The 22,515-nt window shown below is 52.5% G+C and overlaps 9 protein-coding genes across 9 annotated transcripts; 4 read left to right on the forward strand and 5 right to left on the reverse strand.

The window, feature by feature from the left end:
* Positions 1–351: 351 nt before the first annotated feature.
* J4E88_000422 (uncharacterized protein) lies at positions 352–1,754 on the reverse strand (the record flags this gene model as incomplete). The annotated part of the gene is made up of 2 exons (XM_049394099.1): positions 352–1,545; positions 1,749–1,754. The coding sequence occupies 2 exons, from the start codon at positions 1,752–1,754 to the stop codon at positions 352–354; spliced, it is 1,200 nt and encodes a 399-aa protein (XP_049259928.1).
* A 1,964-nt stretch (positions 1,755–3,718) lies between these two features.
* J4E88_000423 (uncharacterized protein) lies at positions 3,719–4,363 on the forward strand (the record flags this gene model as incomplete). Its single annotated transcript, XM_049394100.1, has 1 exon — positions 3,719–4,363. One exon carries the CDS (start codon positions 3,719–3,721, stop codon positions 4,361–4,363), a length of 645 nt encoding a protein of 214 aa, XP_049259929.1.
* A 3,366-nt stretch (positions 4,364–7,729) lies between these two features.
* On the forward strand, positions 7,730–9,156 carry J4E88_000424 (uncharacterized protein; the record flags this gene model as incomplete). The annotated part of the gene is made up of 2 exons (XM_049394101.1): positions 7,730–8,220; positions 8,274–9,156. 2 exons carry the CDS (start codon positions 7,730–7,732, stop codon positions 9,154–9,156), a joined length of 1,374 nt encoding a protein of 457 aa, XP_049259930.1.
* Positions 9,157–10,631: 1,475 nt separating this feature from the next.
* Positions 10,632–12,232, reverse strand: J4E88_000425 (uncharacterized protein; the record flags this gene model as incomplete). The annotated part of the gene is made up of 3 exons (XM_049394102.1): positions 10,632–11,304; positions 11,355–12,067; positions 12,128–12,232. 3 exons carry the CDS (start codon positions 12,230–12,232, stop codon positions 10,632–10,634), a joined length of 1,491 nt encoding a protein of 496 aa, XP_049259931.1.
* A 373-nt stretch (positions 12,233–12,605) lies between these two features.
* J4E88_000426 (uncharacterized protein) lies at positions 12,606–14,265 on the reverse strand (the record flags this gene model as incomplete). Its single annotated transcript, XM_049394103.1, has 4 exons — positions 12,606–12,743; positions 12,790–14,033; positions 14,090–14,177; positions 14,230–14,265. The coding sequence occupies 4 exons, from the start codon at positions 14,263–14,265 to the stop codon at positions 12,606–12,608; spliced, it is 1,506 nt and encodes a 501-aa protein (XP_049259932.1).
* Positions 14,266–14,900: 635 nt separating this feature from the next.
* On the forward strand, positions 14,901–15,772 carry J4E88_000427 (uncharacterized protein; the record flags this gene model as incomplete). The annotated part of the gene is made up of 3 exons (XM_049394104.1): positions 14,901–14,937; positions 14,989–15,440; positions 15,506–15,772. 3 exons carry the CDS (start codon positions 14,901–14,903, stop codon positions 15,770–15,772), a joined length of 756 nt encoding a protein of 251 aa, XP_049259933.1.
* A 98-nt stretch (positions 15,773–15,870) lies between these two features.
* Positions 15,871–19,140, reverse strand: J4E88_000428 (uncharacterized protein; the record flags this gene model as incomplete). Its single annotated transcript, XM_049394105.1, has 2 exons — positions 15,871–17,187; positions 17,329–19,140. 2 exons carry the CDS (start codon positions 19,138–19,140, stop codon positions 15,871–15,873), a joined length of 3,129 nt encoding a protein of 1,042 aa, XP_049259934.1.
* A 344-nt stretch (positions 19,141–19,484) lies between these two features.
* Positions 19,485–19,869, reverse strand: J4E88_000429 (uncharacterized protein; the record flags this gene model as incomplete). Its single annotated transcript, XM_049394106.1, has 2 exons — positions 19,485–19,802; positions 19,849–19,869. 2 exons carry the CDS (start codon positions 19,867–19,869, stop codon positions 19,485–19,487), a joined length of 339 nt encoding a protein of 112 aa, XP_049259935.1.
* A 1,007-nt stretch (positions 19,870–20,876) lies between these two features.
* On the forward strand, positions 20,877–22,393 carry J4E88_000430 (uncharacterized protein; the record flags this gene model as incomplete). The annotated part of the gene is made up of 3 exons (XM_049394107.1): positions 20,877–21,061; positions 21,118–22,174; positions 22,250–22,393. The coding sequence occupies 3 exons, from the start codon at positions 20,877–20,879 to the stop codon at positions 22,391–22,393; spliced, it is 1,386 nt and encodes a 461-aa protein (XP_049259936.1).
* Positions 22,394–22,515: the final 122 nt, after the last annotated feature.

Raw genomic sequence — 22,515 nt, forward strand, 5'->3', positions numbered from 1 at the left:
GTTCTCTGGTGTCATTGCGGGGTTCGACGGTGGAGTTTGGTTCAACAGCGGGTTGACTAGAAATATGAGCTACCCGTCCTGTTCCAGACTTCTGACTGGTTGCGCGTCACAATTATGAGGGAAAAAAGAAGGTCGGCCTACTTGGCATGTGTAATAATAGTAGATGGACGGCGAGGTCTACATACTGTGTGCTGTATGAGTAATCGTTTCTGCAGTGTATTGTAGACGTGGGTGTGAACACATGTGCGTGGATAGCAAGCAGGTGTAGTTCATCATGGATAACCCCGTCGGTAGGCTTGCAGATTACATACATACAATTGGAACTACAGATACAACCTTCCCAAAGCCGCATTATCTTAAATCACCTCTACCCTTGGGTTTGGCGAGATTGAATCTAGCCCTCTTCCGCATACTAGCAGCTTTACCAGGCTCTGTAATCCTGGGTTTAGACTTGTCTAAGTCTATCATACTCTTGAAGACGGGCGCCGCTTGGGAGGTCTTGGCCGGCTTGAGCGCGACATCATCAACCATGGGAGGGGCGGGCTGGACAAGACCCAACCGTTCTTGGAGCTTCCTGTATTGGACTTCAGGGTCTTGTAGGTTGGCGCGCGGTGCTTTTGGCTGGCTATGAGGCACCTGAGGAGGCTCCGTTGCAGTTTCAAGATCGCTGGCTCGGTCTTGATGTGAGTCCAATTGTTCTTTGGTTGAAGAGACAGTAGTTTCAACAACAGAAGAGCCAGTCGCGCCAGAACGCTCCACGGTTGGAGAAGTTGAAGATTCAACTGGAGAGCCAGTCGCGCCAGATTGGACCGAGGTAACATCGTTCGTGGGTGCTACTTCGACAGCTTTGAGCGCCCGCTGCCACCAGTGTCGCTCTGCTTCAGCTTCTTGCTCCGCCCTCTCTAGCGCAATCGCCTCTTTCTGCAGCCTGCTTTTCTCCAGTATAGTCATCAACTTTCTCCGATCGACTACTTTCGCCAAGAATCGCAGTAAATCAGGGTCCGACTCGTCCTCGGCGTCAAGATGTGGTAAGATATCGTCGATTTGGTCGACAAGTTGGGCATTTGCATATCCTCGCATCATGACTCCCCAGGTGTACTTGGAAGGATCGGTACCCCTGTCGCGCATGATCTCGAAAATTCGTTCTGCCGCTTGTATCTGGCCTGTCTTGAAGAAAGCCTGCATGAAGATATTCCAGCTGTAGACATTGGGCTTTGCTGGGCCATTCGTCATGTCTTGAATGAGCTGAGATGCGTTTGCGAATTGCTGTTTTTGACAAAAGGCGTAGAGGAAGGCGTTCCAGATTTGCGGTTGCCGAGCCAATTCATTGAACGCCGGATGACCCCCCTCTTGCACGACCGACTTGAATTTGAGATATAAGTTGTAGACTCGCATGTTGCTAACTGCCAAGGCTGCTTGAATCTCTGTCTGCAGCATGATGTATAGCGTTACATGTGAAGGAGAAATGCGCACAGATTCTGGCGTAGATGAATCTTGTGACACTACGGCGTTCCCTAGGCTTGCGGTTCCGTAGCCAACGAATGGCTGGAGAGGCGCTATCGTGAAAAGTCTGGAATAAGAGTGCCATAGCATGGCCGAGGTCTGTTCGACGTTTCCATCAACTCTGTAGCGTACATACTGATAGTAGAGACACTCCGTTGCTAGCCAAGGGTCCTGGATATCTTGTGCTACCTCTTCGCAATACTGTGCAAATCTTTGGAAAAAGGCTGGATCATTTTGCATGGTACATCCATGGAGCATTATCCCGAATGTGTATTTGTCTGGCTGTAGGTCATTATTTTCGAAGGTGTTGTACACCTTGAAAGCCGTGGCATGATCTCCAGCTTCCATTGCGTTGTGTATGACGACATTGTAAAGAAGTAAGTCCATCTGGATACCCATGTTTACAAAGGCAGCGACGATATATGGAGTGTGGTGAAAGTCTTTGGTTGCAGCCATGCTCCTTCGCAGTATGACAGCGCACACCCAGCGAAGTCTTTGACGAGTCACAACAGACTCCCACGACTTAGCTGAATGTCGGCTTTTTAATGCCTCGAGGCATTTCAACGCATACTGCACTTCACCAGCTTGCCCAAATGCAGTGGCATAGTGTAGCACTGTATCGTAGTCAACGCGTACCTTGTGTTCCACGAGGCAATCGAACACTTTCTTCAGATCCTCTATCTTGGCCAGCTCGACAAGATTGTACAGTAAGTCTTGAGAACAGAGATCGGGCTTGCTAGATAACGTCTTGACAAAGACGTGCAAGAACGCCGGGACGAATTCGCGGTTGCGTGCTTCTAGGTCAGTACCCCAACTCTGGTCCTGATACAATCGGTGTCGATGAAGTTTGGAAAGATGACTGAGAGCGTCGGCAATAGCTTCTCGCTTCCGGCTCCAGGTACGTGTATCGTTAACCAGAGCTTGTATGAAGTATAAAGCGCGGCCAGGCTTACGGTCGAGGAGATAAATGAGCAACTTATGAGCGTAGGCTTTCCGCGTCGAGATGTCGAGAGCCTTCCACCTGTCCGATACTTGGCGCGGACTTGATTCGGTGTCTCCCGCAAAGAGCGTCCAACTCAATCGCGCACATCGTGGGTCGTGTTCTATAACGACGCTACGTGTGTTTCTCCGCAAAGATGCGTAGACGGGGCGATCCAGTGCCGCAAACGCGTATTGAAGCCCATTCTCTTTTGCAGAAGCGTCAGTCAGATCAAGATGCGTCTGGTTCCAGCTGACAAGGTTTGCCACGCGGCGTCGAAGGGATCTGTATCGGCCATCTTGGTCGCGTCTTGCACTCGAAAACGAGGCAGGTAGTCTAGAGACGTAGTTGTCGAGTCGCGCACGTTCCAAGGCGAGTTGTTTCGAATGTCTCTCGGCTCGCAGAGGTGTGCGTTGAACGGAGGACGAGGGAGCACGAGTGCGATTGGACTGTGCCCGACGAGCTCGAGGTCGTGAGAGCGTCTTCTCATCCGCTACGCCTTTGTTGCTGGATGTGGTCGTTACGTATGAGCGGGCATACTGGCGAGTGAATATCGATATGTCCGCATAGAGGCGATTGACAGAAACGTGACCGTTAGTTCTTTTGTTCCAATGGCCAGACGTCCGTAGGAGCCCCGCAACAGGAGCGTCTTGTGTCGGTCGCTTGCGACATGTTGGTATAGTTGTCTGTCGGGGGCTCGAGATTAAGTCCTGATCTTCCACCCTGCTATGTTCCTCTAAGCTCTTTGATCTATCCTTCTCTTTGTCCCGTGTTGTGCTAGGCCTTCCATGCTGTTGGCTGTGTACTTTCGTCGTCGATGACTGGGCGAAGACTCTCGGAGCGAGGAACGGCAGGATGGGAAAGTCGGCGCTGGCGATGAGGCTAGCATTGGGAACGCGAAAGCGGGGCATGAGAAGATGCAGGTGCTGTCGTCTTCACGGAGCCATGACGTGTCAATTGCAAGCAGCTGGTGAGGATGGCGAGGAGCACGAAAACTTGAGAAGGTGCGTGTTTGGTCAGAAGCGCTAACCGGAGAAGATCTTGGACTCCCGAGCTGTTCTCCGCAGCCACACGACAACCACGACGACTTCAGCAACCACCCAGCACACTCTCTGTTCTCTCCGCGCATTCTCAGAGGAAATTCGTGCACAGCATCACGTCATAGACCAGCTTTGGACACGTCCCGACCCTGCATGCAAGCACATTCCTGCCCGGCGCAACCGCAAAGCTCTCACCATGTCTTCGCACGAAAAGCTATCCGCTGCCGCCAATGACCGGAAGTCACGCCTCGCACAGCTCAAGTCACTGAAACGGAAACAAGAACAAATATCAGACGCGCCAGAAGCTGCCGACTCGCCATCCACCCAGCTCCAGGCCGAGACGTCGCAAGCTCTCACACGCACAGAAGAAGAGGAAACATCAGTAACAGCCACATACCTCTCCGGCCGAAACTTCGATGCGACGACGCGAAATGTCAAGTTGGGCTTTGACAATACACCAATCGCCGACCCCACAAACACACTGGAATACAAGGCAGAGCAGCTGGCGCTCGAGACAAAGGCGCAACAAGAAGCAGAAACCGCTGAGGACAAGGGACTGGACCTGTTCAAGTTGCAGCCCAAAAAGCCAAATTGGGACTTGAAGAGAGATTTGGAGCAGAAGATGAAGGGACTCAATGTGCAAACAGACAACGCAATTGCAAAGCTGGTCCGCGAGAGAGTGGAAGCCCAAAAGGCCATAAGAGAGAAGCAGCCGACAGATGGCAGCAACGGAGAAGAGGTGGGTATGGAGGGCAGTGAGCTGGTCGAGGCCATGCATCTGAAGGAGCAAGAGGACGAGCGAGAAAGGAAGAGGGATGAAGAGGACGAGGACGTCAGTTGAGAGCGTAGAATACGGTGGACGCGATTTGAATCAAGACGGGAGTTGGTCGGATCAGTGCATGCAACCTCGACGATTGGGGTTGCCTAAGGACGCAGATAGGAGCGTGTCGAGACGTGAGAAGACGATTGGACGATACCCAAGTCGAGTCACAAGAGGTGACAAGAAATTTACTCTTTGCAGTCCATCATGGAGAATCAAAATTTTAATTTCACGATCAAGCCACAATTATCGCTTACTCTCAGACGCTGTCGTCCCCCAACAATCACGCGAACGACACTTGTTGAAGACAGCAAGAAATATACAACAGATGCGCTTAGACTTGGCCCATTGTATTCGTCTCAAGAGTAACAAAAAACACACAACAGTTGGTCTTCGCTAGTAGTCCGTGGAGCCTGACATCCGGCAGCGCGCGGAGGGATCGTGTCGCATGGAATAGATACAAGAATTGGATCTCTTTTGCGCCGTAGACGAGCTCTTGCTGCCCGTGAGCGCGTTCTCTGCACTGAATACGTGATGTAACGTTATCTGGGTAGGCCGGGGAGCAATCGAAGATAATCATTGAACACCAGTATATTATACTCGCGACATCTCTCATCTGTGAGATTATCTTTCCGTCCAGGTCGTTGATGTTACGGAAGTTGTGGTTAGTTTCGCTCTGCGTCATCGCAGTACCATGGGGTGAAGTGGATGGCTACCAAGATATGGAATCGCTCATAGATGCGAGTCAAAGATCATTGACCACCATGCGATATTCCTTATAGCCAAACACGGTCGAAGTCGAGGCAATCATATAACTGAAGTCAGTAGGTGTCTTAATCGCAGCGGAACCGGGACACCTGTGCGTTGACTATTAAAGGAGCGCCCTGCGCATCTCCATCATCAATCCCACCACCAAAACCCGAAAATTCGAACGTGCGCGATTCCTCCTACCATAACTACTGCCAAAGAAATTTCTATCTCAGAAATGACGGAGAGACACGATGGCATCGCCTTTCCCTGGCCCTCGTTGCCTGCAGATATCCGTCTTTCAATCCTCGACGAAATCTCAGGTCAGAAATATCCTGGCTGGGCTCAATGCGCAGCCGTCTGTAAGGAATGGCAGGTCATTTTTGAACCCAGGAATTTTTCCCGACTATCATTGCAGCCATCCTGTCTAAAAGAACTGGAATCCCTCGTTATCCGACAAAGACCTCTTGTCAAGCACATCTGTTTCAATATCGCTCTTCCTCGATACGCCTGCACCAGTTGTAAACGACCCGCCATTGCGTCCCGTGATAGATCTACCATGTTTAAGAGGGCTATCATAAAGCTCTTTTCTATCCTAAGTACCTGGCAGCCTACGGGTCGGTTGACACTCGAACTGAGCGCATCTTCACCGAGTGACTCACAACACTGGTTCAAAAACTACTGTTTTGGGCCTGGACATGAAGACACAAGAGACTGGACGCAAGAGGAGAAAGCCATTAGATGGCACGACCCAAAACACGGTTGGGTTAATGGTCAGCAGCTCGAGACTCCTGGCCGGCCCGCCGTTTTGCGCCTCTTCTCTCTGCTCCCCTGGAACATCCCTCAAAACATCCTTGCCGTTCATGCCGTTACAGGCTTCTGCATACGTCGACAACTTCGACATGAGCTTTCTCCCGACGTACTAAAGGCCTTGTGGGAGAAACTCCCTCGGCTAGAAAGTATAGTCCACGAGTCGTGGGTTGTCCGGCGCAATCACCAGATCCTGCGTGCATATAGTACGTTGAGCCCTTTCTCCACTACACGCTTTTGTGCCTAGAAATGTAGAGGGGCCGTACTCGTTCTGTTGAGATTGTCTTATATCGGATCTGGTACAAGATTGAAGACCCACCCCCACCCTTCCACCTACATCAAACATGTATTTTGGTTTTTTCTGACATCTTAATAGTACTGTTCACCTGGGTCCTGGAAAGCGTTCCAAACTCCGTTAGGAGATTATCTATCTTTAAGGACTTCAACAACCAACTTGAATTGGCAGTGGATAACGCCACGCCACATTTGAACCAACGTGTGGAAACTCCCTCAGCTACAAAACTCTACCTTACCAGAGCGTTTGCCGCCAAAAGCCAACATCTAGAGCGCCTTTCTATTTCATACATGATCGACGCCCAGCAGTTCTTCACTTCATGCCAGCAGCTGCCATGTACCTGGAATCTCCTGCAGTCGTTGACACTCACGTCATCCACACTGGCCCGGACAGCTCCTCGCCAAGATATTTATACACTGTTGCAAAACGCTAGTTCGGTTGCGCTCAAGATGCCGCAGCTCCAAACCATGGTGCTCTGGAACAGTGAACCAGGACAAGCCTGCGCGGTAATTTATCAGCGACATACTGCAAGTGCGATAGCGACACTTACATGGCGTGGTACATGGGATCTTGAGCTCAGCGATGATGTTGTTGAGTCTTGGAAGGAGGTTGCATCTGGTTCCTGCTACCTGCGGTTGGAAAAGGAAGCATTACATGACGTGGATATCAGGTCCCATGGTGATGCAATCCATCATCTGCGCTTGCCGGATGGAGTTGTTGATTCAGAATCACTGTGCCAAATACGCTACGAGGGAAGGATGCAAAGACTGGCCTGATCAATGCATTTGTACAAACTTTTGACGCCCTGGTAAAAAAGACAAGAAGAAAGGCAGTGGATAGAAAGAAGAGAAAAAGTGGGTGATGCAAAGAGTAGAAGTAGAAGTCAAGCGTACCTAGGTAGCGTTTACATTGACCAGGAAGACATAGGCTTCTTCTACAGTAACCTCAGATCTGTGTCGGCTAAATGGTCTTCGATACAAGACACTCATGGAATTGCCCCAGAAGAATGATCGTGACGCCAAATTCTCGTACTGAATGTGTCGCGTCATTCTATACGCTGGTATCCACGTACAAAGATGGTTGATTCCTGACTAGAGAATGAGGTGTCAGTATCCAATACAGCGTACCCCTTCGGGTTTACTGCTCTAACAAACTCGCCCAGAGCGGCTTGATGTTTATAAAACAGTATACGTGCTTCTGCGCATATACTGAGGGCGTCAGTTATTATGTAGTGGTTGTCTACTGTCGCGTCTTGTTAGAAGTTTACCCTTGCGCGGAGGATCGGTTATTCAGACCCGCCCCTGTCATTCACGAGTCAACCTCGGCATCTCCACGCGCCAAACTTCCACGGGTGTTGCGGATGCGGGGACAACCGTCGCGCTATATACATCACCATGGAGGGCGTCTCGCTATTCTCCACTATCTCCGTTCTTTCAGAACCACCATAGTTCGATTGTACTGCTACGTCTCCATCGCACTTGCTCCACCGCTAAAGCTCCTTCGCATCCCAACCTTCACAACTCACAACCGCCATCATGGTCGGCAAGAAGCAGCCCGTCTACGTGCTCGGCGTGGGCATGACCAAGTTCATCAAGCCTCGTGGCAAGGTGGACTACCCTGAGCTTGGTTTTGAGGCAGGCGTCAAGGCCATGCTCGACGCGCACATCAACTACGACGATGTCGACCAAGGCGTCGCATGCTACTGCTATGGCGACTCAACTTGCGGTCAGCGCGTCTTTTACCAGTTCGGCATGACTGGCATTCCCGTATACAACGTCAACAATAACTGCTCGACTGGCTCGACTGGCCTCTACATGGGACGCAACATGATCGCGCACGGAGCGGCCGATTGCGTCTTGGTCGTTGGCTTTGAGAAGATGTTCCCCGGCAGTCTACAGAGCTTCTTCCAAGATCGCGCAAACCCGACAGGCACGACCAGTCTGATGATGAAGGAGACGAGGGGTATCACCAAGGCACCAGGTGCTGCGCAAATGTTCGGAAACGCTGGACGGGAACACATGGAGAAGTGAGTCCCGACGTCTGGACCAACTCGTGTCTCTATACTGACCATCATTGTAGATACGGCTCCGAACTCAAGGACTTCGCAGAGATCGGTCGCATCAACCACGCCCACTCGAAGAACAACCCCTACTCGCAATTCCAAGACGAATACACCCTCGAGCAAGTCATGAACGCACCCATGATTCACGAACCCCTCACAAAGCTTCAATGCTGCCCGACCTCCGACGGAGCTGCTGCCACAGTGTTGGTCTCGCAGGAATTCCTAGACAAGCGCCCCGAGCTCAAAGACCAGGCCATCCTGATTGCTGGGCAAAGACTAGCAACTGACACACCATCACTGTTCAACCGAAGCGCCATTGAGCTAGTAGGGTACAGCATGAGTGAGCTGGCTGCTCGCGAGGCGCTCGAGGAGGCCAACGTATCACCAGACGACGTCAAGGTGTGCGAACTCCACGACTGTTTCTCCGCCAACGAGATGGTCACCATTGAAGCCCTCGGCCTGGCGCCCAAGGGCAAGGCTCACGAACTTATCCGCAAGGGTGGCATTACCTACGGCGGAAAGGTCGTCATCAACCCCTCAGGCGGTCTGATCTCCAAGGGCCATCCGCTCGGTGCCACAGGTCTCGCTCAATGCGCTGAGCTCGTTTGGCACATGCGTGGTTGGGCCAACAACCGATCAATCAAGGATACAAAGGTTGCCCTGCAACACAACTTGGGTCTTGGAGGCGCCGTAGTATGCACAGTGTACAAGAGGCACGACGGAAGCGCCGCGACGGACAAGTCAGACGAGCAAATTGCCAAGATCACTGGACTGGGATACAACCCAGCGACAGTCGCGAAGGGCTTCACAAAGGAACAGGTCGATGCTGTGAGGAGCAAGAAGGCGAGGAGCCAGTGGGCACTGCAAGACACAGAGCAAAAGGTTGAGGCGAGGTTTTAGACGAGTTTCGCTGTAACTACTATGGTCTTTGAATAGCGCTGTTGACTACATATATCCATCGTACCTACTTCACTCCAGCTCTCTCCATGCTCATTCGACCGTTGACCGTACTCTCACGGGTCAGTACACAAATCGGAAAGGAGACGTACTTACCTAGTCCCATTCTTCCATCTTCCTTCTTCTTCCCACACCCACCAAGCAAGCATCCACCCACCAGCAAACAGTAGGAGATTTCGTTCCACTTACCTGCCAGTAGATGCCAGACGTCTGATCTCGCAGCGCCCAGCGCAATGAGATCAACCCAACGGTATGAATATATTAAAAGGAAAGAGTTTAAAGAAAGAAACCCCAGAGCCCCGTTCAGACCCAACCAAAGCTAAAGATAATAGAGAGATCTAGACCTCGACGCACACCGCAGTTTCGGCTCATGTTGAACAACTTGAAATCGAGGGACTGGGGAGAACGGTTCTGCCGCTCTGCCCACAGGTATTAAGAGGGAAAGCGAAGGTCGAGTGGGCGGCGGAGGGGAGGTATGCGCCGGTTAAAGAGCGTGGTGGTTTAGAGATGGATGACTGGACAACTTGCACCGGTCTGCTGTCACTAAGTGGTAGAAGACACCCGATGTCGATATTGTCTTTAGTGCCGATGGTATCTTTTTGAGTTTTTGTAGTTATGGCGAGACCGTGAGCTCAGTTGCGCTTTGTGGTGGAGTTAGAAGAGGTCTTGGAGGGGAGTGAGTGGTGCGAATGGAAGCCGGACTGGGACCTGTGAAGGTGTTAGTGAGGATGGACAAGGTGGCACAAATGCATTTGGTGGATGAGGGCTATGACGGTTGCTTGGTGGTGTTGAGGTGTTAATTGCAGAACTGAGCATGGGATGAAGAGGGATGGTTATATACCGTCTACAAATGTTTGCTGGGACAATGGAATACCAGACGCGCGTGGACGTGACCACGGATTGTTGCTCGATTGCCTCAGAACGGGATATACAACAAGGAGACAAGCATTTCGCTTGCCTTCCGTGCTAGACAGTCGTCCAGTTGTAAGTACACTTGCACGTCAAGGCATCCAAACATTTCCTCAAACAAACTGAGTATTGGAAGAAATGGCAAGCAGTTCATGTTTGAACTTGTGATCATGATTTGGTATTTCGAGTTATGCTCGAACCTTCGTTTCGCCATATGCAAAAAGACGCCCAATTTTGATGCCCAAAAGCGGCAATCGTCCAGCATAATGCAAGACACAATTAAAGAGTAAGACCGTAGAGTAGAGTAGTATGCAACTTCTTCCAGGCTTGCTTCGTTAGCAGCCGATAGTGCCATGCCCAATCTGTGCTCAAAACTCAGGATCCTCCATGATGATACCAAAGCTACGACGGCGACTGATCAGAGCAATATCATCGGAACCCTTCATATATTGGGGAGACCAGCGATCTCTCCTTGTCTCGCGCCCGTCGCGCTCATTAGCGGAAGCATTCTAGGCACCGCTCGCCACACCACGTATGTTGATACCACCACCTCCTCCGCCACGCCGATCAGCAGATCCGCGGATGTTGATTCCTTCCTGGCTGCGTGCACGTCCTTGGCCACGGATGCTGATATCGTCATCGCGTGTGATGCGATCAGCGAGACCTCGTCGAGGCTGTGACGGCTCCGAGAAGTCGGTGACATAGGGATCGCGGTCGTCACCCTTGAGGCGACCAAACGACTCAGCGGGATCGTCGTCATCGCGTGTGATTCTGTCAGCTAGCGACCGCTTCTGTTGCGGAAGCACGGGCTGTCCATTCTTGGTCATGCGAGAAAGTAGCGAATCCCCTCCTCGTGACTTGTTTGATCCGTATGTCGCGTCGATGGCGTTTGACCGGTGGTGATTATGGCCCATTGGCGAAGTGTCAAGGAAAGAGTCCTTCTGCCAACGTCCACCACTCGCAGGGCCGCCGCGATCATAGTTTGCACGGTCGTGTGTCCAACGATCCATGCTGGGTTCACGGCGACGTCGAGTGTTGTTGCGGCTGCGACTCCGGCTGCGGTACCGACGGCGGCCTGCGTGGGTCTCGTTCTCTGCGAATCCGAAGCGACCGTCGCCTTCTTCGTCGGAGGCAGGGGAGGCGCTGCGTCCTCGTAGACGGCCGAAGCGTGGCTCTTGTGGACTGGGTCTGTTAGCTTGTTGACAGGGGCATGGGGCAATGCGCTGAAGTACCTTCTTGAGCCGGGTCGGTAGGAATCAACGTCGTCATTCCTGAGTCTACCATCAGCGGGCTGACGACCTCCTCTGCCACCGCGACCTCGGACTTCTCGGCCATCACGGCCATCACGGTTGTCTCGTCCGTTCCGGCGCGGGCCCCTTCGGTCAGCGCCTGAGTCGCCCATGGACTGGTCTCGGCTGTACCCCCGTCTTGATCGGTCCCTGGAGCCCATTTCCTCGTCGCCATAATCGAGATAGTCTTTCTGCGGTTTTTGGTTCCGTCGCGGCTCTCTCTGGTGGTTGCCAGCCACGTCTGGGTTGCGTTGGTAGTAGTTGCTCTTGGTTGCTGCGCCCTTCGGCTTCTGGTCGCCAGCGTTGGACTGCCTGATGACGAGGCGACTGTTGGGCTTCTTTGAGTATGGTTGCGCTGTGCGGGGCTCTTGCAGCGAGAGGTTGCTGGTGTCGCCCACGTCGGAGTGAGTGAGGATGCCTAGTGCGACGGTCGCGTCTTCCTTATTGTAGAATTCGAGGTTGACCGAGTTGTCGTTTACCCAGCGTAGTTGCTTAACGCGCGGGTCTGACTGGCAATGCTCCATCGCCCAGTAGAGGGGGTCGTTGGGGTCAAAGTCGCTCACGCCCTGGAGGTTGAGCGATTCGGGCCATGCTTCGTGGACAATGATGTCCTCAAGGTAGGCGGCGGGTATGTTTTGTTCTTGCTCGGCCGGCTCCTGCGATGGCGCCCATGTCAGTCAATTGCGCCTTCTCGTGCAGCCTGGCGCAATGCTCACCTGGACAACCTGCTGTGGTTGCGACGGCTGTGCTACCGGTTCAATGTCTGCGCCTACATCAATGTCAATATCGTAAGCGACATCAGTCATGTCCGTGTCGTCCATGATGGCGGCTATATTTCAAAGAGGTCCGGCAATTCGGTGAGGTGGTGTTGTTGGCAGTTCGAGAGCTGTACAAGCAGCGCGCCGCGGTCGGTAAGCTCCAAAGCGCGGGCGGGCACTAACGTCATCACGTGCGTGATTGAAACGCCCCGGCACAATACGATTGCCCGATTGTGTCTCACCACCAACAATACCATAAACACCAGAGTGACGGTGAACGTGCAAGCAAGACAAGTTTGGATCAGGGTCGTCAGTTCACCCTGCGTCAAGCCAGCCAAGCTTGCAGCATGGCCCCTAGAAGCTAGCCACGACGCGTAACAGTTGAAAGTGATGTATATGCTCGAGGGTTTCACCACCTCGTAAAACATCTATTATCTCACGACTGCTCCTCCAGCGTAAAGGTACCCGTCTTGGTAATCAAATACTCATTCACTGCGACATCCTTCCCTGACTCTTTGCCATAGCCGGACTGTTTGATACCACCAAATGGCGATTCTGCAGCAGAGGAGTTGCCCTGGCACATGTTAGTATGCTTTCCGATATCTTCGTTGTCAACTTACGGTGTTCAGCCCGATCATGCCGGCCTCCAGATTCTCAAACAGTCTCCAGGTGCGATCAACGTTCTTTGTGAAGCAATAGGATGCGAGGCCCATACTGGTGTCGTTCGCGGCCTTGACAGCCTCATCTTCAGTCTCGAACTTGATGAATGTGCTGATCGGGGCGAAGGCTTCTTCATTGGCAATGTCCATGTCTGGTGTAACGCCAGTAATCACAGTAGGTTCGAAGAAGTAGCCACCGTCCTTGTCCACCTTATTACCGCCCGTATGAATCTTCGCGCCTTTTTTCTTCGCATCTTCGACAAGAGCGAGTGCTTTCTCGACACCCCGTGGAGTAGTCACTGGACCCATTGTCGTCTTCTCGTCTGAACCGTGACCGACGACGATCTTTTGTGTCTCTGCGTTCCAACGTTCGAGGAACTTGTCGAAGATTCCAGACTGAACGTATATCCGGTTTGCCGTAATACACGCTTGACCCGCATGTCGGTACTTCAACGCGAAGATCTGAGTCAAAGCTTGCTCGATACTCGCGTCGTCGAAGATCAGGACAGGGCAATTGCCGCCCAATTCGAGTGTAACTTTCTTCAGATTGTCTGCACACATCCTAGCGACTAGCTTGCCAACGCGCGTCGAGCCTGTAAACGTGACCTTGCTCACAAGCGGATGCCGACAAAGCGCCTCACTGAGCTCTGGTGTCTTGTCGAGATCTGTGGTCAGGACGTTCAACGCCCCCTTTGGGAATCCAGCCTTTTGAGCGAGGTAGGCCAGTGTGAGTACAGTGATTGGTGTCTCCGGGCTGGGTTTTACAATCATCGTGCAGCCCGCAGCCAATGCAGCACCAGCTTTGCGAAGAATCATGGCGATGGGGAAGTTCCATGGTACCAACGCGACAGCGACACCAAGCGGCTGCTTGATCGTGAAGATGCGTCTGTTTGGTAGCGCGGGAGTGAAGACACTCCCTTGGATACGCTCGGCTTCGCCAGCAAACCACCATGTGAAGCCTGTCGAGTAATCGATTTCTCCATACGCCTCGGCTCTAGGTTTTCCGGTCTCATACACAAGGATAGTCGCTATGTCTTCCCTGTTCTCCTTGATGAGGGCATCCCATCGGTAAAGCATTTGTGCTCGTTGTCGCGGGCTGATCTTCTTGTACTCCTGGAAACATGCATGCGAGCTCTTAACAGCATCGTCGACATCAGATGCATCGTTCGTAGGACACTCTATCCACGCCTTTCCTGTTCCAGGGTCTGATCGCCTGTCAGATCTCGGTGTTCAGATCAGTAGATATGCTGTAATGACTGACCGACCACTTCGAACGTCTTTCCCGACTTCGCTCGTACCCAATCGCCATTCACAAATGATAGGCTATGGAGTAAGTCTGGATTGTTCAGCTGGTATATATCAGTACGAGTCAATCGCAAGAACGAGTTCGTATTGACGTACCTTGAACGGTAGCTCGTGTTTCCTGTCTGACACCATTTTGAGTTTGACTTGGAACTCGTTCACTTATGGCGATGTCTTGGGAATTTGTTTTAAGTTTCCACGTATCGTTGACCAAAGCAGGGTCAATATAGAGTGAAGTTGCCTGGACGAAACGATCTTGGAAGGCGCATGGATTCCGCAGCCACCATTATCAGCATCTGCAGACAACAGAGCTTCCCCACTTTCCAGCGTATAGCCTACATGACCAATGCGCGTATCTGCAGCGACACCCGGATATTTCAGGAAAGGCGATCCGGAGAGACGCCGCAGACGCAGACATTCAAAGCAGCGAAACGTCGGCGGAGACGGTCTCCAATTGGCCCAAACCTCGGTGGTCCTCCAACACGACGTCAACTCCATGCGGGGCACCACGCTTACCCCTCACTGCTGTGCTCAACTCCGAAGAACGACTAGTCGACTGACGATGATTGGAGATGCGATACCGGTGGCAGACATCAGGGTCCATGAGATGGCAGGCAGGAACGCTTTGCTCTGTTGTAATCAAAACATCAACATCGTCGCTGGCTATTGAGACTCAACATCGACCCTAGCAATTCAAACATATTTTCGAGGAGATACAGTTGACCGACCTACATTTACACCGTGAGGTGCAACATATCAAACCTCTCATCATGGGCAGACTAGATGGCAAAGTTGCCATCGTGACCGGTAAAGCGCATCCTCATCATTCCTCTCACATCTCACTAACAACCCCATCAGGCGGCGGCTCAGGCTTCGGCGCCGGAATCTCAAAAGGCATGGCCTCCGAAGGCGCCAAAGTCCTCGTCTGCGACATCAACCAGTCAGGCGGCGAAGCGACGGCAGCCACAAACCCTTCCTCTCTCGCCTTCCACAAGATGGACGTGACCAAAACGTCCGACTGGAAAGCTACTGTATCGGCTTGCATCGAGAAGTTTGGGCGCTGCGATATACTCGTCAATAACGCTGGTTGGTCATATACCAGTAAACCTACGACGACGGTCACGGAGGACGAGTTCGAGAAGGTCTTCGACGTCAATGTCAAAGGTGTTTATCTTGGTTGCAATGCGTGGGTCGATCAAGCCATCGAGCGCAAAGAGGGAGGCGTGATCATCAACATCGCGAGTGTTGGGGCGACCAGACCAAGACCAGGCCTCGTATGGTATAACGCGAGTAAAGGCGCGATTTGGAACGTAAGTCAAATCTTGACTCTATCTCAATTTCGCAGCGATCTCCCAATGACTAATGCATACTTCAGGCGACAAAAGGCCTCGCAGCGGAGTACGGGCCCCATCAGATCCGAGTCGTGTCCATTTGCCCCCTTGTTACAGGAACAGGCCTCTTCTCTGCCTTTACAGGAATGGAAGATACACCGGAGAACAGGACAAAGTTCACGTCCAATGTACCTATGGGCAGGATTGGTGAAGTGGACGACGTGGTGAATGCGTGTATCTTCATGGCAAGCAAAGAGGCTGGCTTCATTACAGGAGTTAATCTGGAAGTGGATGGTGGACGCTGTATCTAGACTAGCTTTGTTGGAGAGAAGAGAACTCGAAACGAGCTTCGAGATGGATCATCCCTAGGAACAGCTCCGAAACGCTGTTGTATCTCATGAATCTGAGCCTAGCCGTCCATATACACATCCTCATCCTCACCGTCCTCCACCTCATTTTCTTCATCTTCATCTTCATCATCATCATCGTCGTCGTCATCGCTATCCCCCTCATCATCATCTTCTTCCTCCATTTCATCTCCGTAATCCTGCTCAACTCCGTCTTCGTCTTCGTCGTTCTCGTCCTCCTCATAGTCCCACGCCTCATCCGTCTCAAGCAACTCCTCAATCTCCCTCCTCCTCCTAGCCTCATCACTATTCTCGTCAACTCCATCAACCAGCGCGTTCTGCACAAAAGCACCCTTTCTGTCCTCCTTACTCAAAGCGATCTCTCTGTCAACCTCCACAGCCCAACCTTCCCAGACGGCACCCCTCTGAGTCGCCGTCATTCTTCCCCTGCTAGCCCTCCACCTCTTTGTCAATTCTCGCTCCCTCGCCACCGGAGATTCCATGACCATCATCTCATAAGCTTGCTTCACCTTCTCATAGGCAGCGCGATGCGGTACTGAAGGTCTTCCATTCGGTGCTGCATAGCTCTCCAGTACCTGATAGTGACCTTTTCGTACTCTGTCTTGCGCGTTGGCCCACACGCCCAAGGGTAGAAACACTGCGCGATTGAGGGTGATCTTCCCGCTCTTAGGGTGTGTGTATCCGAGGAGGAAAGCGTCGGTCTCGGCTACTCCATTGTCGCCTAGCTTCAGTCCGCCGGGACCGATGGTGTTTGCGGGTACGACGATCTTAGGCAGATAGATTTGGATGGGAATACCGCGGTGGGATGTGGTAAAGGGAGAGGTGGCTAGCAGACTTGGTGCGAATGATGAGAGAGGGGATGGTGGTCGAAGATGAAGTGGAGATGGAGCAGTGCGCTGCATAGTCGCCTGAGGTGGAGCCAGTAGAGAATTTGGAGGGGGCAGTTGGCGCTGCTGAACAGATCCACCCTGACCAACTGGTCTGCTAAGACTTGGCAGGTCTGGTGCCCGTGGTAAGGGTGGTCCAGCATCTGAAAGTTGCTGACCATAGCTAGCGGCATGACCCTGTGTCTCTTGAGCAGCTGCGAGGCGCTGTGCAAAAGCCGGTGGTGGTGCATGGTCAGAGCGTCCTAGTGGTGTTGGCCAAGATGATGTGTGAGCCTGCTGAGACAGGTTTGGTTGGTGATTAGCAGACTGGAACCAGGCAGGGGGAAGACCCGCCGGCGGAGGCAACGAAGGAGGAGCCCCGTATCCAGATGGAGAATGACGGTGGTGTTCAAATCCAGGTGGTAGCGGCGGTCGAGCATTAGGACCGAAGCCGCCTTGGAAGCCCCTAGGCAGTTGGTGTTGAGAAGGTAACTGCGGTCCAGACACAGTAATATTTGGAGCTTGAGACGCCGCAGAAAAATGTGGTTGAGGATAAGAGTGAGGATTTTGCACACTAGGCCCTCCAGCTCGGGCATTCTGCTGGGACATCACTCGACTCACAGCCAGACTCACCTGCTGCTTAAGCATCCCTATCATTTGGTTTGCGGGATTTGGAGTGATATTCCGCATGAGCGCCGCAACATTTGGTAGTGTCTGTTCCGCAGCAGATGCAACTTCTGTAGTAGGTAGAGCGGCATGGCTTGATCGGTGTCGCAGGTGGGGGAACAATGTCGTGTCAGGAATGAACGTGTTCAGAGGTTGAGTGGAGGTCATCGCAGGTGGTGGGCGCGGTAGCGGTGGTAGGTTCGGGCGAGGAAGCGTTGCAGGCGGTGGTAGGGATGGACAGGGAAGCGTCTTGAGCGATGGGAGGTTCGGACGAGGAAGCGATGTAGGCGATGGCAATAAGGGTGTAGGCAGCAGACGCATTCTGGCCCTTGGGGCACTCATGCCGCTGTCTGAATCTTCATCGGTACTCCCATCGCCGTGATTGTTGTTGTTCAACCTACCGCCATCAAAGTTGCCTGAAGAACGTGGGATCGATGGGAAACTACTACGCGCGAACATCGCTTGCAAACCCGCTTTGTCTCTTGCACCTCGGAACAGCGTACTCTTCATCTTGCCCACAAGCGGTGTAGGAACGATGTTGATCCTTTGGAGTTCCTCATCTTTGGTCTGCTGGATCTTGCGCAATATACCGTCAGTCACATCCGGGCGATGAGCGTGAATAGTCGTGGTAGGGATAAGAGGGACACCCGATGGACTTCGGGGAGGAGCACTGCGCGCAGCAAACTGAGCCTCGTCCGCCAATTTGTTGCTGATGGAAATTTCCAATTGCTTTGCCCTATGTCGCTCCTTGAGCGACTTGAAAGCCTGCGCAAGTTTTGCGTCCTTCTCGTAGTTCTTGAGGCCGCCTGTGTCCACGAGCTTTGGCGTCTCCTGCAGGCTCATTGTCTGATCTCTGTGGTAGTCTCGCATGTTCTGGGCGGTGACTCCTGCTTCTACTAGTAAGAAGAACGCGCGTTGTCGCGATTTGAAACAAGCTTCGTAATACTTGGCTCGCTTGTACTGGTCTCGGGGGACGTTGATGAGAGGTGGCAGAGGCTCGTCTAGCTTTGGGGGCTGGATGCCGAAGTGTACTTCGCGGTACTTCAGACGTTCGCTTTCTTCTGTCTTGCGTTCGAGTGCCGCTAGGTCGGGCTTTTGTCGCATCTGGGTGGTTGTGTCACCGCCTTGTCCGTCCTTCCCGCTGTCTTGGGCGACACCTCTTGCTTGATTAATTTCCTTTTTGGCTTCCTGAGTGACAAGAAATGGATGATATTCAAAGTCCCACAAGCTTGGAATCTCGCCATGTAGAGCCGCCTTCAGAGCCTTTCCGTCTCCTTCGTAAAAGTCGATCCACCTGTAAAGGAATTCGATGAAGTTGGGCACCACTGTGCTGTCGACCTGCACGATATCGACCAGAATGCGCAACATGTCCTCCTCGTGCAAGAGATCGGGATCTATACAACGAGCATGCAGAGTCATCGGAGGCGCGTTGCTGGCCGGTCTCTGCGCGGTAGGGGTGTTCGGCGGGTCCAAGTCAAGGCGAGGCCTCTTTGCTGATTGCGATGCCGTGAGGGACTGGCGAGCCGCTGTCTGACTGACTTCCCACTGCACACACCACGTCCACAGCTCCTTGCCCGTCTCCAATGCCTTGCGCTCCGTGAAGTCCTGGAGAAGCGCGAAGAAAATATCATGGTTCGTGTCCATTCGGTAGGCGATGGCGTGAGCCTTGTACTGCTCATAAGGTACTAGAGTGGGTAGCGGCTCGACGTTGCCAACAACATCTTGTAACTCGAGATAGCGCTCGTCGAAGAGGTCCATGACCTTGCCATGGGACGCCATGGTTGCGCAGGCGGCTGCGTTGTTGTTCAAGACGAAACCGAAGCGTTGTGGTGTTGCTGGTTGAGAGGTGAGAGGGGAGCTAGGCAAACGCGCGGTGTTGCCATGCGGACGCAAACGAACAATATCAGAGGGAAACGTGGGGAGTAGCTTGAAATTCGAGGACCAGGATCACGGGATGACGCAACGAAAGAGATGGTGCACAAGCAGCCTACCATACTACTCGGAAAATCTATGCTGGTCGTATTGCAAGCCCGAATATTTGTACAGTCGCCAGAGGGGTATCGTCGCAATCGTGCCATAGCGCCGCCTTCACTTGCTCCTAGTATACACGCGCGACCACACGCTCATTTGCTGCTCTCCCTAATCTTCTGCATAATGGCGCTCGCCCGGTCCTCGGCCTCTTCCCGTACTCTCCGCCAATCTGTCGTGTAGACCTTCTTCACGCCCTCCTCGAGGCTTCGGTTCCAGCGGTCCTTGGCCATCTCGGCTAGCCCGACGGGTGCTTCCCGGCTTGTGGGCTCTGGTTCTGGCTTCTTGGGCTCGTAGAATTCGGTGAGGACTTGGCGTTGCTGTCGTAGGAGCGCGGCTTGTGTTATGCGGTTTTGTGTGTGTAGGGAGATGCTGAGATAGAGGACGCCTGTGGTGAGTGTGACGCCTCCGAGCTGCACAGGTTAGCTAGTGTCATTGGAAGCCATCGGCAGCACTTACGAAGCCCGTGATGAAGCCCATGGCTACGCTGGAGTGTGTCGAGGAGTGCGCGAGGATGACGTGCACGGGTGCTTTTGCTGGATGCGTCGGGGGCCAATGGCTGGGCAGACAGATGTGCTGCGTCCGCTTGCTATCCCTCTATCGACGTGAGGGGCTGTCCAGGGCGAATATACGAGAATGTCCAGGTGGTGGAAAGTTGACTCGGGTGTGAGGTCAGCGGAATCGCGCGATGGCCTGCCAGGATTATTCCGTCCCAAAGCGGCAACATGTCCACGATCCGTTGAACGCAGCTAGCGCCGCTTCCTCCTCTACCGGCGTATCCCCTCACACTCCAGCCTCTCCCTGCAACTATGCTTTTTCTCTCACAAGCCCTTGATTTCGTCGTTTATCATGCCCATATCATGTTCCGTCGTCGCGCAATCTCAATGGATACCATCGGTTTTTCGTCCGGTGTGCTTACGCATATGTCCTCGCGACTCCTCACGCCACTATGCACCTTCAAGCGTGTGCATGGCCAGGTAGCAACTGCACTTCCCAGGATTCATATGCACATGTCGTTCGCGGGGTTCTCAGTGGTACGTAGGGAACTGCCGTACCTACACACCATCACAGAGTGGTTGCACACAAGCTTGGCACATCTACTTAAGAGCGTCCGATGCCTACACTGCAGCTGCCCACTGCACATCCTCGGTTTGATCAACACAATCGCGACAATTGAAAATGGCGTTGAACGAACTTTTTCGAGTGCCTTCTGCAACCAACATGCTTTTTCTGCTTGCAGCATACTGGGTTATGTGGATCGTCTATTGTCGTACACTACACCCACTTGCACGTGTACCGGGCCCGTTATGGCCTGCCGTCTCGCGAACGTGGCTCAGGTACACAAGCTCCAATAAATCGTGCGGTACGAGAAATGCTAATTGCTGAGTAGTAAGAGCCCCCTCAATCCGCATTCTCATTGCCACAACGAACTTGCAATCACTGCTTTCAGTCCCAAGCTCGGGAAGTAGCTCGTTCAACAGCCAACCATGCTGACACAGAACTTACCAACAGTGTACCGCATGTTTCTCGGTGATCTTGAGGTTGTCCAACGCGAGCTACACGAGCAGTATGGTCCTCTTATACGCATTGCTCCAAACGAAGTTAGCTCCAGCGATTCAGACGCGATATCACTCATCTACACTACCCAGAAACCTTTAACCAAGACGGACTGGTAAGTCACGCTTACAGGTACCATACGCACGCTGTGTATGACTGCTAAATTGGCAGGTATGTTTCTTTCCGCCCTCGAGGTATAAGCGAGCACGCAGACCTCTTCACCGAGACAGACGAAGAGAAGCACACCAGGTATCGTCGGATTGTTCAGCCTGCCTATCAAATGGTCAGCATTCTGAAGCATCAAGATGCGATCGATGATTGCACAAACTTGTTGAAAGTGCGACTGGACAAATTTGCCAAAACAAACGAAGAGGTAGATCTGGGGCTTTGGCTCGAACTATTTGCTCATGATGTAATTGGGCACATCCTTTTCGGCCACTCCTTTGGTTTCTTGGAGAAAGGTACACATGTGGATTCCTTTATTGAATCTGTACACAACGCTGCCCCGCTTCTTGCTTTCAGTACTGCGGCACCGACCTACATGCGCAGCATCATCATGCTGGCCGCCATGTGTGTTCCTAGTAATTTGAAGCAGTTCAAAGGCGTACAAGCTACCGTGGTGGAAGCTAAACGCCAGACACAACTTCGACTACAACGCTCGGCAGAAGCGGACGATCAGAGTCAAGACATCCTTGCTCAGCTCCTGCGTAAAGTGGGACAGAAAGATAGTGAAGCTTGGTTCACACACAAAGAAGTCACACTGGAGTCTTGGGCTGGTATTATGGCTGGCGCTGATTCTGTCGCCGTCAACTTGAGGGCAGTTTTATACTATCTTATAAGGACGCCCGATGCCATGTCTAAAGCGACCCAGCAACTACAGACCCAGCAACACCTCCTCAGCGCACCTGTCAGCTTCGCGGAATCAACGAAGCACCTACCGTATATTAGTGCGTGCATTAAAGAAGCCTCTCGCCTTTTTCCAAGTACCGGATTCAACATGAGTCGTATAGCTCCTGCACAGGGTATTACCCTGTCTGGCGTCTACATCCCGGCTGGATACCACGTCGGTATCAATCCGCAGATAATACAATACGACAAGAAGCTCTTCGGCGAAGACGCTTTGGAGTTTCGACCAGAGCGCTGGCTAGAGAGCGAGGCCAGAAAAATTGAGATGGAAAGGGGGATGCTGCTGTTCGGTGCAGGAAAGAGAACATGTATCGGGAAGAACGTAAGTTTTCTACGAGAGATACATTGTACTAAGATCGTCTCTTCTGTTGGTATACTGATCACACATCTTCCTTAGGTTGCCTTGGCGGAAGTTCACAAACTCGTTCCAGAGCTCCTCCGCTGTTTCGACATGCGTATGGCTCATGATCGACCCTGGAAGACGTTCAATGCTGGGTTTGTGAGGCAAAGTGATGTCGTAGTCAGGCTTGCTGTACGCTAGAGATGGAATGTATCTTTCCCTCCAGCTTTTGAAGTAGGGTGACTTCTCGGAGTATTTGTTTTCTTCGCTCTCTCATTCATCACATAGTCAGTCGTCGATTATGCGGCCTAGCCTACAGACTC

This window comes from Alternaria novae-zelandiae (genome assembly GCF_023758075.1).
Source record: "Alternaria novae-zelandiae strain BMP 2774 chromosome Unknown scaffold_1, whole genome shotgun sequence".
NCBI classification, from domain to species: domain Eukaryota; kingdom Fungi; phylum Ascomycota; class Dothideomycetes; order Pleosporales; family Pleosporaceae; genus Alternaria; species Alternaria novae-zelandiae.